This window comes from Dicentrarchus labrax, unplaced genomic scaffold (genome assembly GCF_905237075.1).
Source record: "Dicentrarchus labrax unplaced genomic scaffold, dlabrax2021, whole genome shotgun sequence".
NCBI classification, from domain to species: Eukaryota; Metazoa; Chordata; class Actinopteri; family Moronidae; genus Dicentrarchus; species Dicentrarchus labrax.
In genome coordinates this window covers 13,354,830-13,372,757 of record NW_026136709.1, presented here as the reverse complement: position 1 = coordinate 13,372,757, position 17,928 = coordinate 13,354,830, and the positions used below count along the sequence as shown (strand labels likewise).

The following is a 17,928-nucleotide window of genomic DNA, read 5'->3' as shown; positions in this document are numbered from 1 at the left end:
CAGAAAAGAAAAAGAGGAGGATGTTTAAAAGCAAGAGCTTGATTTAAAGTTTTGTGCTTAAAGTTGTCCTTTTAGAAATAGGTCAGAGAGTCAATCACTTGACTAAAATAATATTATCAAACCTCCTTATTAATATGTGTACAAAACATATACAGACATGGCCATAATAGAAAAAACAGATCAAGTAGAGATGTAAACAGGGGATTAATGCGACAACATGAACCTTTCAGTGTTATATAACAACATTTATTCAAGTCAGACATTTATTAGAATCTCAAAATAAGCACTTAAGCTGTCAAAAGTAAACATTTCTGACTTCTGTCATTGATCCATACCTGAGTAATGACACAGTAAGCTACTGAAGTGACAGGTCATTCTTTCCAAATAAAAAAACATCTAACAAAAAACATCTCAATTTAAACCAAACCCAAGACTGTCAGGTGATAGCATATTATATACACCAACAATGTTGCAGTAATAAAGGCATTAATACATTAACATTATAGTCATTAGCATCTAAACTGGCACTTGGTAGGGCTTATTTCATAATAATAAAAAGCAACCAGAATAAAAATAGAGATAGGGTTATAGTCATTAAAAACAGTTCTTGTAAAAAGTTTGTTAAACAAAACAAATCTTTCGGAAGACATTAAAATCTTTTAATCGTTTCTTTTTTAAAAAAAAAAAGTGCTGCTGTATTATGACAAGTGCTCACATGACCACCATTCACTCACATATTTTTAAGTGGAGAGAAACATTTAGGGAACGAGGATTACATGCTAGAAAGGATTCAAGCTCAGGACACAGGGTTTGCCCACTGATCCAGCAGGATGCTCTCTGACACTGTATGTGGGATCTTAAACAGGCTGGTCACTTAGAAGATTCGTTGTTATAGGCACACAAAAAACACCACCACCCCCATCAGTTCATATCTTATCAGAAAAAAGGAAATAAGGTGAACAACCTCAAAAACAAGAAAAGCAAATTAAAATTCATGCTTTGCTGGTTCTTGTCAGCTCATCACCTGATACTATCTGGGAGGAATATGAAATCCAGAGGATTATGAGGTGTTGAGATGAGTAACTGTGAGGGTGGAGCTGCAGTGCGGTCATATATATGGAAATCTGTCCTTGTGCGTCTCACACTTCTTCAGCAGACCTGATGCAATGGCCTTCACTGCCCTCATAGTCTCAGTGCAGGTCGGATTGATCAGAGATTCGGGCAGGAGAAAGCCATAGTATCCTGTATCCCTCAGCTCGAATGCAAATGCATAAGGGATCCCGTTTCTGTAGGCCCAGTCTATAGAGCTGCCTGAGCTGACATCTGTAAAAAAAAAAAAAAGTTCATCAAACAGAATGAGAAAAGCTTAGCACAGTATTTTGTTATATAAGCATTAAGAAATGTAAATCAGTACCAATGCCAGTGGTTGTTTGCATGGCACAAGTACATTTGCTCCAGAGATTTTACACACATACAGCACAGGACCAGTTTATAAAATATGATGCATTGTTTTCTATGAAACTACCACAAGGCATATGAAGTAGTTAACATTAGGTCCACCTTTACCAACTGCACCATTAAAGTACAACTATTTCTTAAGCAAATGCTGACAACAAATTGATTCAAGTTTAGGTGATCCTGAAAGCATTTTATTCTTACTGGTGAAACTTCTCTACATTTAGCTCCTCACAAGGGGGGGGACATACAGCAAACAGAGTGCAACACTAAACTGGCACTTCATAACATGAATAAGGATCCATTTTTGTCCTTGGAAGGAGAGGACAAAACAAAAAGTAAGTCATGAAAAATCCTCTTTTCTGTTTCTTTTTCTAAACTTGGAAGATGCAGTGAAGAGAAAGAACATTACTCACAGAGAGTTGTGGAGGCAGGTCCATATCTGTACCTCACTCCATAGGCAGAGTACAGGGCTGTCACTGCATTATGAGCAGCTGACTCCTGGACAGTGAAAACACAAGGCCAGCTCATTAAGTGTTCCTATATATGTCTTCACAGTAGGATTTAAGTTAAGTAACTCTAACATACAATCATGCAGCAGGCTACTGGAAAATCTCTTACCACGCAGTTGAAGTTGGGGATAGTGGCATACTTGTAGGAATAGGGGTAAAGCAGCATTTGGGCGTAGGCATGGATGGATATATACGCTTTGACACGTTTCTTATGCTTGCGCAAAAACTTGGCGACAGCCTTGACTTCAGGTTCAGACTCAGGGAAGGGACCGCAGTAGGTGTCATCACAGGGATGAGAGGAGGCACCCTCCTCTGGGGAAGGAAAGGAGGAAAAAGAAGCCATTCTTGTAATCACACCACTGAAATCTCCACAGCACATTATAATGCCAAAGACAACAGAAGCCAAAGGCAATAAGGTTCCAAAATGCTTTGGAGAAACACTGAACCCACTGCCAAGACCTACCAATAGAAACAGAGGATTGTGGTTAATTCTGACAAGCACACCGCCCATATCACTTCCTCAATCACACATGCATTAGCATGTTTTGTGCTTGGAACACTGAACATCAATGTATGAACCTTTGAATGATATGAATAAGTGATGCAAAAATAAACATAAACCTGCTGATAAGACCTGACTTGTTCTGAAAGGTTTAACTTAAAGCAGAAAGAGCTGAAAAAGATCCTCACATGTTTAAACCTGAACTTGTGGTGTGACTCTCATCTGAAATAAGATAAAAAATAATGTACCTTTAAAGAAAAAAAATAGGCGTAATTAATTCCTTATTAATAAACCCTAGGTGTATTTGCAGTGCAGTCCCATTACATGCTACATTGATGCTTATAAATACAAGTCTTCTAGAAATAAGTCCTATTTATATATAGTAGAAGCAATATGGTGGTGAATATTGTAATTAAGTATGGATTAGTCAGGCAGAATCTCTGCAGTAGTCTTTTCTGTGTTAAAATTCAATTCATATGTATACATTCTCATATGCTGCATGGCTACATAAACATCATTGCCAAACAACATTGGCAAATATATTACTGTACTTCCCTTTCTCTCTTGTTTTATTACCAAATACATATTTTTCACTGACAGCGGGTTCCCTTAAAGAAAAGCTTTTAAAGTACCCAAATAGCCCATTTTGTCAGCTAATATTTCTTTGCGGAGGCAAAACTTGGTTGCTCAATTTCTCAACTCAAATCACATCTCTGTATGTCTGAAGGTACCACAAATATTTCTGCTATAGTCTCCGAGCCCTCCCAGAGTGATGATGATTCAGCAGAACCTCCCCACCACCTCCCACCAGAGACTAAATGACATCAAGCACAGATTGTTGTCACCACACAAATATTTTATCCACAGCTTACACTGATTAATAGACGGAAAAGACTACATCAGCAACAGACTACGAGGAGAGCCTTGCCAATTTTGCAGCGTGTCTCTCGTGTGCTGTACGTGAGAGGGAGAGAGATTCAGTTGATTTTCCTCAGATTTCAGCTGGAGTTCAGTGTTATCAAACTCACCACACCATTTCACTTTCCAGTTTCGGTTAGCGTCCACTCCTCGGCAGTGAAATTTATGATTTTTGGACCGCGTTTTCCTCCAGAACCGATCCTACAAGGAATAAATGAAGACACTGTCACTGTGCATGTCCACTGACTGTCAGACTCATCGAACAAATGGAGCTACCTGTCATCTCCAAAATAATCCATCTGTCACTCACTCCTGTTGATCGATTACTAACAGCAGATATGTAGACAGTAGGTGAGGGGCACTTGTACAGAGATAAGAGCTGCATAATGATACAAACGCAGGCTTCCCCTCTAAGAAAACATTCAAAACTTCTAACTGTTTAAAAATTGAAGTCAGCAACAGCATGATTTAGTCTGTATTGTGTATGTGAAAGACCTACAGTACCTTGGTCCAGCTGAAATGATATCCATCCACATTGAAGACGGGCATGATGTAGAAGTTGAGCTGGTTAAGCAGTCGTCTCATCACAGAGTCATACTGGTATGAGTTGATGGCCTAATATAAAACAGTATGATTACAGATCATTGACCGATGACACAGATATTCATTATTTTGTAACCTCACACACGATCACAGTTCTTTAAATGCACAACTGCAGTAGGTTAATACTCTGAATATAGCTGAGGATTGGCATGAGGAGATCTGGGCACTGGGCTAATGCTGCTTATAGGTGCTCTTTAATCAGACTCAAGGTTAATGTGCTTTAAAGCCTTATGTAGAGATGGCACCCTGACCTCCAGTGGCCAAACTAAGTTACTACATTACAGTGGATTCACATTTGAACCAAGTGGAGCATCTTTGACTGCTTTCCTGAGTCAAATGTTTCCCTGTTTCTTTTCTGCCCTTATTTATTTCTATGCCACTCTGTTTCTGATTTCCTGCTGCTGTTGGTCTTATTCACTCACTTTCTACTCCTACTTTATCCTTCTTTGAAGAATTCCCTACAGAACGTATAAATCCATGTAATATCCTAAGGTGAATTAGTCATGTATTTGTCGTTTGTCTCTCAATGATAAGCTATAACAAAAGTGAAGGCTGAAGGCCAATTGAAGAAGTGTCTGCAAACAGAGTGACTGTAGAGCACAACAAAACAGTGTTTTGTAAATGGTATGGCCCAGTAAACCCTAGACAAGCTTTTGAATGTGCATGTACTACTTTATAGTGGCACATGTTGAAGCTCATTTGATTTTAAATATTTGCAGCATTTGTTTAAGCAGTTTTAACATACCTTCCAGTTAAGGTTTATCATGTGAGACTTTCTTAAAATAGGCTGTGGCTCTTGATATTCATAGACTTTCCTTTAATTATCCTAATGTTCTGGCACTCATGGTGTTGCAAATCCCACCCATCTGGCATCTAAGTAGTATAAAACTAGCCATTAAAGATTCTTGCAGTTAATGTCGGGATCTGGTCTGGTACCGTCCTCACAGCAGAGGGTACTAACTAAGGCGTGATGGAACTTGTGTAAACGTCTGGGTTATGTTCAACATCTGAACAATAAAGGGTATTCTTAAGTATTTGAATAGCTGTGCTTGACAAGTGAACAGATGTTCATGTTTTGTTGGATACCAAACATCACAGACTGCTTGCTACAGGCGATCATTTAGATATATGCTCACTTTTGAAACATGCATTGATGCAAGCAATCCAAGTTCACATAGTTATTTAACATTTAAATTCGCAGAGTAGAAAAACAAGACTACCTCTTTGACAAACCACTGGCAGAAGGCAGGACCTATCCACTCTCTGGCATGGACGCCACAGTCAATCCAAACAGCCTTCTTCTGATGATGGCTTCTCTTTCCTATCTGACAGGAGAGAAGTTCTGTCAGTTTTGGAGTAGCATGAGCGTGCTGTGTGTCATTTTTCATGTGGGTGTCTCATGCTTTCTCTCTTACCTGAAGCACATAAAGCGGTCTTCCCTCGTATGACTTCCCGACGGAAAACATGTTAACTAGGTCAGAGTTAGTTCTGTTCATCTCAAACATCCAGGTCTGGATCTTAAGGGCAGAAAATAATGCAGAAGAGGGAATGTCATTCAAGTATTCAAGTTTTCAAGAGTAAATGTGGAAAAATAGTAAAGTGAAGAAAGAGATAGAGGGAAAAGCTTATAAGCCATTGCATGTGTGTTTTACAGTGAAGGAGAGGATCAGAGGACTAAAGATTTGTGTAGGTTCTCAGGATGTGTGTGTGCGTGTGGAATTCATGCTGATTCATAGGGCCTGACAGATTCGTGAACCAGGAGCCCGATCGAGCTCGGAAAATAAACACTCTAAAGCTGTGAAGTGTCTGAAGTAGAGTGTGTGTCTGTGAGTGAGAGCATGAGGAAGTGGGAGAGAGACCTGTGGAATGGGGTAATTGGGAGTTTGAGAGCACCTTAGAGAGGATGTTTGTTTACTTTGTGTGTGAATTAGATTAGAGAGCAGAGGAGAGTGAGAGATAGGTAGGCAGATGGTGGGCTTCACATCTACCTCTTCCAGAGAGTGGTAAACCTCGTAGTCATACTGAGACTCTGACCTCCGCCTGCGAGAGGAGCGATATCCCGTCTGCTTTTCAATTTCCTTCTGTAGATTGGAGATAAACACCCTGCAGATGGAGGAGAGGGAGTGAGACGGACAGATGATAGACATGACCACTGCAACATCCTTACAATAACTTATGACACATGAGTACAGTCATTGACTAGCAGGTGTTTCCCAGAGTAATACTATAATTTTGAATATTTCTGCTTTTGTAGATTTATTGGTATGCCTTTCTAATAAGGGATTTAAAAGTTGCAACTACTGTGTTTATTACTGGTCAATAAATGATTTAATAATGCTTTGAAGATCAGTAATAAACACTTGCTGTATCTTTTTAACTGAGTGAGTGAGCCAATAATATATAGCCTCATGTCATAATAGCCTGACATTGTTGTATGTGTTAGTTAATCATTAGAATTCCAGTACAGTAATCCAAGTCTCTAGTTTATTTTATTATTTTAGTTAACTCTTTCTCATTAATAAACAACTGATTAATCAATCATCAATCATTAATCAAGCCTTTAGTTACAACTTACAAATGAGAATTTGGTTCACTACAGACTGGTACTCTTATACCAAGCCTATAAATAACATGTAAAATGTCTGCAGATTGGACCTGTGATGTGGATGTAATTACATTTCTATAAATTAAACTTAAACTGCATTCTGAGTGTGTAAGCAAAATGTCCTTTCTGTCTTTATACTTTGCCCACAACATTAGTTCTAACTTGATATGAGAACATGACTTTCGCTTTTTACATAATATATATTATAATATGTCTGATAGGTATTGAGGGCTGATATGAAGTGGTGGATCAGGGGTTCTGGATTTACTGTTGACTCATTCCTAACACCAATTATGCAAGTGCTCTCACTCATCCCCTTCTTTCTACATCACCACTCAGCCTGTTTGACAGCACAAATTACCCTAGTTATGCCACTGCTGTCTATCAGTAAAATAAATGTGTTATAAATTATCCAAAACCACAATTATCATGATCATTATCTGTTTATAGACTGCTCTCTGGTCTGATCAGACCCTACGCCTCTTCACTTCCCACTCCAACCTAAAACAGATGATGTGATCTGTTTTCATAGCAGCTATGTGGGCTGCCCGACTCTCCTAAAATACCCTTCATAAGGTTCTTATACATACACCTCTATACATAACTACCTCCATAACACTAAAAAAGCTGCATTTCTTTACTGAGAGTAAAATGAGATCGTTGATGCCTCATTCCCTCAAAACCCAACCACCTACCAAAGACAGTCCCCTGCAGTGTAAACCGTTTTCAGTCAATCAACACAGAGTTAAAAAAAAAAAAACCTCATCCTCAGATCTGCAATTCCTCCCTTAGGACAGAGATGACAATGGAATTCTGTGTAGCTGCGGCCGCTTTGATAAACCTCCATCATTTCAGCGTTAATTTTGATGAGGGATGGGGTAGAGAGATGAAAGGGAACAGATTGGGAGAGGGGCTCTGATGTACTGGGTGTGTGTTTTTGTGTGTCCCAGCTTTGAGGAAGTATGAGGTCTTTTGCATGCAAACTATGGCCGACTCTGCATGTGCAAATCATATATTCTAGCTGAGGAAAGCTGGGTAATTGCAACTGCCTTTGGATAACAGATGTGTCTCGGGGTATAGAAACTATACTAACAGGATTACCAAATGTGTGAGTGTAGGCAAGCAAGCATGTGTAATACAGTATGTATCTGTGTTCATGGCTGGTGGTAGACTCATGTCTTACCGATAATCAATATGTTGCCGCTTTAAGCGTGCATGTAAACCTCGTGTGTCATTGCGTTTCACATGGATGTCCACGGTGGTGTTTTGACAGATTAGAGTAGCACTGTTGGGCTGCCAGAAGTCCACCTATAAAGAACAGGACAAATATATTAGATCAGGGGTTACAGGGACACAAACACCCAGCAGGGTTGTATAATGAGGAGAAGGAGTGGATGATAAAGACAAAATTCTCCACCAGGGTCATTTTAAATTATAACATGAGTACATATCATGAATTTTATACTTAAATTGACAAGAAGCTATATTTAATGTGGACCTGTTGTGCTTCGGCTGATCCACTTAACAAGGTCCGTACTGTTGTGGATACAGATCCAGCATATCAGATGGGTGTATCTGAAGACTGTCATCCTTTACTCTTTACAACAAAAACCACAGTGGAAAGTTTTGGACTTGAACTACCTCACCATTGACATTCATATTGTACATGTGTGTAATCTTACATTATATCTGCCCTCTCAATGTCAGCTAAACCAAAGGGTTTCAGAAAAAGAACTGACTCCAAGAAAAGACCTTATCTTCTTACCCTCTGGGTGTTTAAAATAGTACCAAACATTTGGTGATGATCACCAGATTGTTTTGGTAAGACCTGCACAGTTTAACATTCCTCTAGTCTCTACCTTCAAGCGATGAACTAAATCAGGGGAATGTGGATGACTCTACAGCGTTAATGGAGCAAAACACACTCTGATGTGTCCCATTAGCAACCTGCAGTAAATGACTCTCCCACTGCTTTCCTCTCTACTGTTTGACTTCATCTTAGCAACAAAAATCCTGTCTTTCAGCGCCTGTTATCAAGCCGCGATAGTCAGGTCTGTTAGCTTTAGCCGAAACGGACTGCCCATCGGCTATGCTACTATATAAACACAGACACCATGTGGTAACTGATAAAATAACAGAGGGAGAGAAGATAATTTTTTGAAGTGAATAGGAACGCTCTGATCTACAAATGATACACACAGTAGTCACTGCAATAAGAATCCTGTATATTCAGTGTTTGCAGACGTGTGAATGTCCTCAGCTGGCTTTCATTTATACTATAGTATAAATGGTGGCAGAGACATGCAGGCTGGCACACATGCTTGTTAATGTGTCAACTGGTTTAATGGTTTACAGAATGCATACCAGATTAATTTAACTTTGTTTAGAGCCAGAAGGGTAGAAAATCCTTAGCTGGAATGTTTGGTGCCCTCGAGTAGAAACCGCTCTCTACTGCTGCACTTTTATGGCGTTTCCAAATGGTTAAGTACCACAAATGTGTCAGCACTGCTCTTCTCTTCCAAAACACATACGCCTAAAAGGCACTTAAATATCCCTGATCAGATAACACAACTCCTCACAAACAATCCTCTCAATTTAAAATTTTATAGTTGAATTTATGAGCCCTAAAAGATGCATTCTTCGTCTGCTTTATAAATCTTTTGTCTCCTGATTGTTTTATGTGATTCTTATGTGTGTCTGTGTATACAGAGGAGCTATAAATTGAATTTGTGTTGTTTTGGTTGATGTAATACTGGAATGGGCAGAACAAGAAAGGAAAAGTTATAGTTCAATAAAAAAGAGCTGGCTTTCTTTAAGGCAGATGAGGTGAAGTTGTAGCCGACAGTTTATATGTCAAGTAAAAGAAAACAAGTCTAGCAAGTGAATGTGTATTATAACCAAAATAAGTCTACCCACTGTACGTTTTCTTGAAAGTCAATCAGTCTTATTCACTTTCCTGCTGAAAGGTAGATGAAAAGATTGATAAATATGAAACTACAAACAGCAGCCAGTTAGCTTAGCTTAGCATAAAGACTGGAAACAGGAGGGAACAGCTAGCCTGGCTCTGTGCATAGGTAAAGAAACCCACATACTAACACCTCTGAAGCTCACTGATTAACTCTTAGTAATATCTTGTTTGTTTAATCTGTACAAAAACAACAAGTTATCGTTGGTTTATGTGATGGATTATTTCTTGGTCAAGCGCAGTGACTTCCTGAAGTTCAGCTGTCAACATACAATGCTGCCGTGCAGCGGAGACCCCGGGAAGTTAAATCCCCCATTTCCAGTCCTCAAGCTAACCAGCTGCTGGCTCCAGCTTTGTATTTTCTGTATTTATCTGTCAGCAAGAGAGGAGGCATATTTTCAAAAAATGTCAAAGCATTCTTTTAACAACGCTGTCTGAGCAAAGTTAGAGGCTGGTTATAAAATATCTTCTCCACTTTGTTTTTCAATCAATCACAACTGAATCAAATCAACTGATCAGCAAAAGCCGTTGCAGAAAAATGTCATGTATCAAGTAAGATGTCTTTGCAAAGCTTTAACGTTTATGCTTAAACTATTTTATAGCTTGGTTCAAATGTGAATTGTAACACGTCTCTCCTCAAGACAAACAACATCCTGTCTCAGCAGAACTGGCTGTAATAATGATGTCATATAGACAAATGCGGAAACTGCTCCACAGACAGTAAATAATGGAATAATTTGTAGGATGCAATGACAGCAGTCATGGTGATTTTATTATAATATTAGTACATGTGTTTCACAGATTCAGTGCTGGAATCAAAACGTTTGTGATTCAGGAAAAACACTGTCACTGATTCTGTGTCACTGCTCCCCTCAAACAACATGGAGATTTCTATTTACTTCAAGTTGATCGACAGAAAAAATAATGAGCAACTATTGTAATAGACGATTAATGAAGCAAAAATACCAAACATAACACCTAACTACAGCTTCTTAATGGTGAGAATTTGCTTCTTTTCTTTGTCTTGTGTAATAATAAACTGAACATCTTTTGGTTTTGGAGTGTTTGTCAGACAAAAGAAGCAATCTAAGGCTCTCACCTTGGGGTTTTAGGAAATTGGCATTCACATTTTTCTCCATTTTAAAGAATGAGTCATTGATTTTAGATTGTTTTCCAAAATGTGTGAGACCAGATCTAAAATGATTACAAGCTGCTGGAAATAACAACCATATCTCATGTTCCATTTTAGGTACAGTCATAGAAAATTTCTCCAGGAGCTCAAGAGGTAATGCACAGACTAAAGTAATTATTAACTTTTTGTGAAAACCCAACATGAAGGAATATCTTATCTTGAAAATGCATAGCTTTGCTGAAGGTATTTGCTCTAGTGGGTGCAATCGGGAGCTGTTGTGTTTCTTTCCTAGGCTGCCCAGAGTTCACCTGCCAGTCAAATAGGACTGTGAAGGTGACCTTAAACTTGTATTCACTATAAATGCAGATCAATCATGGTTCACAGCTCATGCTATCTACCATTTAGGTTGCTAACAATTCATCCTAAGCTTTAATGGCTGCTTCTATAAAGCAAAACACACAGATTTTTGTCTACTACAGGATTTTTCCTGGGGCGGCTGTGGCTCAGAGGCAGAGCAGGTCGTTCCTTAATCGGAAGGTTGTGGGTTGCGAGCAAGATACTGAACCCCAAATTGCTCCCGATGCCGTGCATCGGTGTGTGTGTGTGTATGAATGTTAGTTTCTGTTCGATGGGCTTTGCCATGACTGAGTGAATGTGTGTGAAAGGGTGAATGTGGCACGTAGTGTAAAAGCGCTTTGAGTGGTCGGAAGACTAGAAAGGCACTATAGAAGTACAGGTCCATTTACCATTCCTGGGAATGACATGCCCACCACCAGGTGCTTGGAACAGCAGAGGTGAAATCTTTCACGGGTATAAGTTAAATGGCATGGTATGATATTTTGTTGATGATGGATGGGATTCTTGATTCTCTTGAATTCTGTAGTGTACAGTAGTTGTTTATTATTTGACCTCATGCCTAGCCTGAGGCTGAAAAGTTTGACTCTGGCACTGGAGGCATGGCAGTGTGGCTAAGCTACTGAAAACACTGAAGTCCACAGCTGTCCAAACAGTAGCTGCCACTGCCTCGGTTGGCCTTGGAGCACCGAGTCCGCTGCCCTTACATACATAAAACTCTGGCCAGGTCCTGACCAGCAACCTGGCTCTCTCCTGTTATCCCTCACCACAAATCATAAGCATTTACTGAATCCTCTTTTGCCCTCTTCTGTTCTTTCCCAGCTTAGAGCTGTATTGGTTCTGGACCACTAAACGAAAGCATGACCTGAACCCGATGCCTTTCATATATCTTGATGAGGCATCTGGCTGCACAAATACAACCCAAGTTGACCAAACCAAACTCAAGAAATGGGCAACACTGCCACAGCCAGGATTTTAGAAATTCCGAGCTAAAAATCTCCACAACCCTCCCAAAGAAAGTCTCCAAAATATTTTAATTTGATTTTTCATATTTGTTATTCAGTGTTTTATCATTGTTTTGTTAAATTATGAATAATTAACTCTAATTAAGTAACTAAACTCTCACTAAAACAACAGTAACAGATTGCATAGTTCCCTCCAGGAAAGTTCTTAAGAAAGAGACCAGTAAAAGTGTGAGATGGTAAGAAGATAAAATAGACGGTGACAAGCAGTTGAAAGGGCTGAAATAGCTAGTAGGTTGGCTTTGTGTTGAGATTATTTTGTCAGACAAAAAGCATATTTCAACATAAGAGTTGGTCCAGATTTTGTGACATATGGGGCTACAATTTACCTGCTAGTGGTGGTATCTATGCATGGAGATATCAGCTTGATTTAAAATGTTTTTGTCAACTTACCTGTCCACAGGATGTACAGACTGAACTAATGTCCAGGCATCAATACTACTATACTAGTGAGTGACTTACCTAACTTATGTCAAAATATATGAACTATTCATTGGGTATTTATGATTTAGTATTTAATTTAAGGGGTTAACAGATAAAATCCCTGAATCATTTCTGGTTTTCAAATATTTTGTAAACAATGTTTCCAAAATTAGATACATTATAGGACTGCCTTCAAAACACCAGTAGACAGATTGATTTATTGACTATGAGTATCACATCTTTGACTAAGAAACTTGTATGCAATCAGAGTTTTTTTTTTTTTGTCTTTGATCTATTAGTCATTGGTCATTACTGAAAAATGATCACTGACATCCCAGTATGCTTTGGTCTTTCATAAGCACAGTTCCTCTAAATGCACCTTTCATCTGCAGAGGATTAAAGACTTTAAGTTGAATCAGTTATTCAAAGTAGTTCTCTGACTATCTATTATTGATGATGCTTTAGAAACAGTATTTGCTGTGTATTTGCAAACTAAAACAATGTGCAAGGGAAGGTCATCCATACTCCTGAGGCTGATGGGTAATTGCTCCCAAATGAGTTTGAGAAAAGAGGCGAGGCCTTTGTGTTCTCCAGGGTTTCCCTCCTAATTCCAGTATCTTTGAAACACATGTTCATACAGTTTCCAAACATTCAGCGTCATTTTGAAGAAATGTTTTGTATTTTCCTGCCATTCTTCTCTATGGCTGTCTCACTGAAATGAATACAGAGCATCCTATCAACGGTATCTCAGTTTTTCAGACAGGGAATATGTCTTCACTGTGATAGATGACCACACATGGCTGCTTCTTGTCTCTCTGTTTTCCCTATCGCTGTCCCCAGCCCTCTGTCACATCACCCTCCCTTACCACCAGCGTCACGCCTCACTCTGTCTGCGACTGCTGTTCAAGTGTCATGGACAGACCCCTGAGGGACTATAGGCGGGTGTGAGCAGAATAATAACAGATATTACATTTTAATATGGCATTTCTGGAAGAAATAAACACTTTAACAACAATAAAAAAAGTGAATAAAAGACAAAAATGTTCCCAAACCTTCATATGTCCCAGAATTTTCTTGAGCACTTGGACTTCCTCATCACTGCTCGGAGTTATCCTGAAGACTTGATCACTGCAAAAACAACAGAGCTCTTCTTAGTGTCGGCTTACAACCAGGATCAAAGTGCCCCAAAGGGTTTTTACGGTACTAAAATTTACTGCAACAGGGCTTGGATCCATTTTCATTTCAAAAACATTTGGGCCATGAAGTCACAGGTAATGAAACCTCCTTTTGTGCTGATTGAAGGTGACACAAATAATAGCAGATGTTTGATGGTGAAATGGGTGGTTCCTCTTTTATAGGGTGGTTCATCTATCCTATAGATAACAGGGTCAAACACCAGTCAAACAATCAGTGTGAGACATCATTATAGGATTATATTTCATCGTTTCCAGCTATGCAGGTAGCACCTGGTTGGAACTATTCTACGGCAGATACAGTAGCAGCAGCTGTTTCACGTTTTCATACTGTAAATACATCAAGCATATACTGATATGTTCTGTAGATAAATGTGGAAAAACTCCTGTCTATGTGTCAAAAGTTGGCAAACATTTCATAAATCTAACATTCAACTTTTTTCTATGAGGATAAAACAAATGATTGTAATCAGGAAGTCAGCTACTTTATTGTGTTTGACACTGCAACAGGAACATACCTCAGACTGCTGAAATAGTTTTTTCCTATTATGTTAATGTGTGGTGTTTATACACAGAAAATAAATAATTCATGAATATAAAACTGGAACGTGAAGGCTGAGACACCGCAGAAGGTGTTTGGTTGGTTAAAGCCATAGATTGGTCGACCATTAGTGTTTATTTAGTCAAAATTCATGGACGAGATGTGGTTTAAAATAAAGCTGCAGCAGACTGTGTTTAAATGTCTGTGGTCAGATTAAAAAACAATGCTGAACTTGAGTACTTAATTTAATTTTCTTCATCAAGAATTTCTTTGTCAACTGCAGAAAAAGTTTGTTTGTAAGAGAATGCATTAGTAAAATTAGTTATAATTCAATATGAAAACCATTATGCAGTCATATTATTCTTTACGTAATGGTCTTGGCAGATAATTGAAACAAAAACTGTAAGAGTAGCTTGAGAGCCTTTCTCACTCAATCTGCAAACCACATCTTTTATATTGCCTAGCTACAAAACAAAGACACTCTTTATCCTCATCATGAATCATAGTGTTGCTTTTTCTCTGCAGATCACAGTTCCCGGGTTGACCTTAAAGCTTACATGCTGACAATAATTCATTACAGTCTCTTAATTATAGGCCCCCTTTCTCTGCCGAGTTACCTGTCTGTCTACCTGTGAACTTTCATGTCTTTTTTTAAACCTCTTTCTTCCTCTCGAACATTTCACTTATTTCAAAGACTTTTTTACAATGTGTCACACAGGAAGTTGGGCCCCCCGAAACAAAGGTGGCAGTGGGCCACTCTGAGGTTTGGGGAACAAAAGGGTCCGGGGTGTCCCACGTGAGTGGCCACCCCATTTCAGTGACCACAACACTCAGCCGAAAAACAGCCCGTTTCCATGGTGACAGCAGCGACAGAAGATGGACTTCAAAGCGAACAGACGGTCAGTCATTTTTGGAGGTAAAAATATAGCTGGGATGTGATAGAAATAGGAGAGACGGATTAAAACTAAGACAGTCAGTACCATGAACCTAAAAAACAAGCTTGTAATATATTCTATTATTATTGTATTTTCTCTCTGTCTGAAACATCAGACAAATATGTGTTTCCATACCAAATTAGTAGGACTTCTGTTTTTTGTTTTCACCAGTGCATACAGCACCACAGTCTCTGAGAAAAATAAGTGGCACCCCAGAGCTCTACTGCAGCCCAAATTGAACCATGTCTTCATCTTTTAGAATCTCAAAGATGACAGACTGTTTTTGTTACAGTGTTGGCCTGGCAAAGGCATTTTGCCTTGTATCTACCAGCTGCAGGGCTTTCTGAACTAAAGCTGTCCTTAAGTTGTCAGTCTGTTGATTCCCATAGCAGTACGCTCTCCGGGATGGAAGCAATTTGCTTTTAAGATACGACCCTTAAACCAAGACGTTGACTCTCAGTAGTGTCTTGATACTGCAATATAGGACAATCATCATTTCTCCATTTCAGTGTTCAATAATGTCAAGATGCTCTGTTAATGAGTGATAAGACACGTTTTGTCTTCTTTTAAGACTAAAGGCTCATTGTGAGGCTGAGTAGAACAACGCCCACCACATCCCTGATTTCTGAGTGAAACAATTTTTGGAGTGTATCCAAAATATATGTTGTTTAAGACAGAGGGGGAGGGGGTTTCCAGCAGAGGTGGTCTCCCTCTGCCTCAGCTAAATTACATCAAAAGCTCTTTTGAAAAACAGACTATAAAACCTTACACACGCCAGTCATGCCTTCTATATGTTTACCCAAATTACTATATGTGTGCAGCTCCAGGTGGTCACTATTGTTCCCCAAGCATCAGATCCAAGGTCAAATACAGGTATTTTTTAGGGTCTAGGTGGAGAGGTGTGCACACCACATTCAGCCTTATAAACATGCAGACAGCTGGTATGCCAGGACTTCTGACAAAAATGACTATTATGACAAATTTGTTATCTCTTGTGATTATACAAACACACTACACTGAGAGCGCTGGGAGTTGCTGCCATCTCACAGCTATAATTTTTGAAATGAATACTTTGAGCAATTTGACAGGCCACTGTTGCTGCAAGCATCCCCCCAGTGTCATTCCGTGCCTATCATGAGCAATCTGAATGCCTCTCTGCAGCACACCATAACAGATACACTCTTATCCAAAATGCCATCAGACAACAGGATCAGTCAAGGGTAAACTAAAAACATTATATTATGACTCAAACAGGAAATATGTCCCAAAACGATGAAGAAGATGGCAAGCATAAAGACTTTCTTGGTTCATTCTCTACTCTCAACAAAATATAAAGCCCGTCCCTTGGTGTGTTAGTCTCTGCAGCAAACTTCTGTTCTGCTGTGCGCTTTCCTGCAGAATGAGAGTACGCCAGGCTCTAGTGAGCCCCAGAAATGAATGGGGGTCTTTACTCACCCTGCGTAGCGGTTGTTGTAGAGGTAGGCACCGACGGGACATAGCACGTTACTGCAGATTATCACACAAGCCAGTAAAACGGAGGCGCGAAATGCGCTCCTGTGGTCCATCGTTGTCCAGCAGATCAAAGACTGGAGATACCGATTAGGCTCCCTTTTGCGCACGCCAACTTATCAGAACAGAAACGTGATTGCTACTCAAAGGACTCAGTGGAGCATCAACAGGATGGCAAAGTCAATTTTCTGTCGCGCTGCGCTCTCTGGTAGTTGTCCCTCTGAAACAGAAGGTGCAGAAGGTGCGAAAGTCGGTCATCTGGCACAGGGGAAGCATTCACCAAGTCTTTGAAGCTCTGGAGGGAATTGCAGGGTAGCAGCTCTTTTTAAAATGAGGAGGACCGGAGTCACGTGGCCCGATGTCGGCGAAGTTGGTAACTGGATCCCTGATCAGTGGTGTGCGCTCAGGGGATAATCTATAGAGAACCGTGGACACTATATATTCACCAAATGTGATTTTTAAAAAATGCAAATTGTGTGTCTGTTAACATTTTAAGTGATGCATGAAGTTTTCTGTGGAGACATGAACTGTATCAAGTAACTCATCTTTATCACTTCAGAACAACAGGCTTATTCTTCAGGAGTGCTCAGCTCAGGTCCTTTGAAGAAGACTCAGCTCTTTTCTTGTTTTGATAAAAACATCTGAGAGTCTTATATACATATATGCATGTCACTGTCAGAGGTGTTGTGCTATCCACTGGTTCACCATCATTCAAATACAGTACAACACACATAATACTTAATAAACTAATAAACAGTTGTAACTGTTGTGCAATATATTTTATACGTTTTTATACTACATTGGTAGACCATTTGCACTGTCAGTGTATACCTGCCTCATCCATCCTTTAATAAGATGGAGGAACTACCTCTTCATATTCATATTTATTACATTGTTTATTTATCATGTTTTTTATTGCTGCTGCTGGTCACTAAGAGTTACCAATCAAAATTTTATTGTAAGCCTACAATGACAAATTAAGTGTCTTATGTCTACAAATGATGCACATTCAGTTCAGACTCTCACAAAGTAGCTGTCATCTGCACATTGATGATGTTTTTTTTAATGTTTTTTTGGCTTAAATATACACTAGAATCAATAAGAGGTCTCAGTGATCATTCCATCATAATGCCATCATGTGGTCTGGCTTTTGGTGGAAACCAAACTAGACCAATACAAAAGAAATGTCCCACATGGAGAGGAAGAACGTGATGAATCCAGGAAACAGTAACAGAGAATTGTTCATCCAGTCTTTAAGA

General features: G+C 39.3%; 1 protein-coding gene across 1 annotated transcript; it reads right to left on the bottom strand.

The window, feature by feature from the left end:
• Positions 1-224: 224 nt before the first annotated feature.
• cpa6 (carboxypeptidase A6) lies at positions 225-17,013 on the bottom strand. Its single transcript, XM_051411244.1, has 11 exons — positions 16,616-17,013; positions 13,544-13,619; positions 7,779-7,903; positions 5,979-6,093; positions 5,406-5,507; positions 5,211-5,315; positions 3,892-4,002; positions 3,498-3,588; positions 2,077-2,279; positions 1,872-1,956; positions 225-1,323 (listed from the first exon to the last, which is right to left on the bottom strand). The coding sequence occupies exons 1-11, from the start codon at positions 16,723-16,725 to the stop codon at positions 1,109-1,111; spliced, it is 1,338 nt and encodes a 445-aa protein (XP_051267204.1). The 5' UTR covers positions 16,726-17,013; the 3' UTR covers positions 225-1,108.
• Between the last annotated feature and the right edge of the window lie 915 nt (positions 17,014-17,928).